The 2,143-nt window shown below is 42.5% G+C and overlaps 1 protein-coding gene across 1 annotated transcript in view; it reads left to right on the forward strand.

The window, feature by feature from the left end:
- The first annotated feature begins 671 nt into the window (after positions 1 to 671).
- dnajc19 (DnaJ (Hsp40) homolog, subfamily C, member 19) overlaps positions 672 to 2,143 on the forward strand; it is a 2,263-nt gene continuing 791 nt past the window's right edge. The window contains exons 1-4 of the mRNA XM_020617059.1: positions 672 to 794; positions 1,190 to 1,241; positions 1,676 to 1,749; positions 1,917 to 2,040. Coding sequence (XP_020472715.1) covers positions 792 to 794; positions 1,190 to 1,241; positions 1,676 to 1,749; positions 1,917 to 2,040 — 253 coding nt within the window. The 5' untranslated portion in view covers positions 672 to 791. The remainder of the gene's footprint in view (positions 795 to 1,189; positions 1,242 to 1,675; positions 1,750 to 1,916; positions 2,041 to 2,143) is intronic.

Consider the following 2,143-nt stretch of genomic DNA (forward strand, 5'->3'; position numbering starts at 1 on the left):
AGCTGAGGTGGCTCGGGCATCTGTTTCGGATGCCTCCTGGGCGCCTTCCTAGGGAGGTGTTCCGGGCATGTCCCACCGAGAGGAGGCCCGGGGCAAGACCCAGGACACGCTGGAGGGACTATGTCTCTCGGCTGGCCTGGGAACGCCTTGGCATTCCCCAGGAGGAGCTGGAGGAAGTGTCTAGAGAGAGGGAGGTCTGGGCATCTTTGCTTGGACAGCTGCCCCCGCGACCCAGTACTGGATAAGCGGAGGAAAACGGATGGATGGATAACTTACACTTTCTGGGGATATATCGACATACCCTGCAGATAAACGTCCGCAACGCTCTGACAAATAACAGAAAAAGATGTTCCTTATAACTCCATAACTCGGCCCAGAATAATTACTTTTTATGAGTTTTCTTCACTATCAAAGTAATTTTGGTGTTAGTACAGCCAGTGGTACGAACTCGGCTTCAGCATAAGTTACTTACTTTTACAAAATGTAAGGTTAAACAAATATAAACTAACAAACGTCGTAGCCAACAGTGTCACTCGCTGAAATTTTGATTACATCATACTTTGTTTTCTGTAAAAGTTCACGTGTTGGTGTAACATTATACGAAATATTCCGTGGAAAAAATATCTAGCGTTAATTTCACACGTGAGACATTTTTACGACAACTGTGACAAACCTAACACTGTTTACGACAGTTCCCTGCCATTTCTGGCATAAACACATGAGCGGCTGAATTCATCGGAGGTCAAAAGTTATGGTCGTAATCTTCAGCCAAAGCGAAACATAACACAAACATGGTATTTTGGACTTTTTATTTACCAACTGGAGAAATAGTCGTAAAACTGCTGCAAGCTAACGAGTCTGATTAAATTGTTTGACAATGTTCATTTTATATGGCTAAGCTAACATTAGCTTTAACGAATGGACGTGGCCAGTAAGGACTTTAACGATTAACGTTAATTTACCGCTAATACCCAGCCAAGCAAAAATATTTTTTATGGTAAAAAAAAAAAAAATCGGCAGCAGTGGTTTAACATAAATGTAGCTAACAGTTTATGTTTGGCTTCACAGCATACCGCAGTTTCTTCCTGTGCCATTTGTTCACATTGCAATTGCAGGGCAGCTTGTTCGTAGGTGAAAATCTGTGCTCGCGTCATTTTGGTTATATTCACCCCTCTTTCTCTCTCTGTAGGCCAGTTCCATCGTGGCAGTGGGACTGGCTATTGCAGCAGCTGGATTTGCAGGTAAGTAACTCCAGTGAAAGCTAACGTTAACTTAAGGAAGATTTACAAAGTCTAAATAAGAAAATCAAGTCAACCTTCTTCCTCTATAATGTTATTATAGCTTTTTTCTTAACAGTAAGAAAATGATTCACTGGTAAGGGAAATGGAATACATACATACATACAGGTGACAAATAAAAGTAAAAACCTGATCAAAGGAGATCATTAGAACACGAGGGGTTGCTGAGTGGTTTGATGAGTATGAATCATATGCTATGACCTTCACAGTGACCAGGTCTCAACCCAGGTGAACGCCTATGGGATGATTTGGAGTGACTTGTTAGACAGCATCTCCACCACTACCATCAAAACACTAAATGAGGAAACATCTGTTGGAAGAACAGTGTTCATCCCTACCACTGAAACCGCATGCTTTCCTTCATGTTTGTCTCCCAGGTCGCTATGCGATGCAGGCCATGAAGCAGATGGAGCCTCAGGTGAAACAAGCCCTCCAATGCTTCCCTAAGACGGTAAGAAAGAAGACATGCACACAAGAGGTCTGTCTCCAAATGGAAGTAATGCATGCCCTAGATCTGTTTTAAGCTCTCACTTTAATTTTAATAAGTGCTCCTGCTAGTAATAACTAGTCAACATCAGTCACTGCCATGGTGAGCTGTAACTGTAGATGCTGTTGCAGGCTTTTGGAGGAGGGTACTACAGAGGTGGATTTGAACCGAAGATGACCAAGAGAGAAGCTGCCCTTGTTTTAGGTGTCAGGTATGTGTTGCTCTTGACCTCATCATTAACTCATCCCAGCACCAGTTATATGTTATGGTCTATCCAGTCATATATAAAGGGATTTGGTTTGGTCTTGCTGTTGTCTGCCACTGTACTCTCTACAACATAAACTACTGATTATTATTT

This window comes from Monopterus albus, unplaced genomic scaffold, assembly GCF_001952655.1.
Source record: "Monopterus albus unplaced genomic scaffold, M_albus_1.0 scaffold184.1, whole genome shotgun sequence".
NCBI classification, from domain to species: Eukaryota; Metazoa; Chordata; class Actinopteri; order Synbranchiformes; family Synbranchidae; genus Monopterus; species Monopterus albus.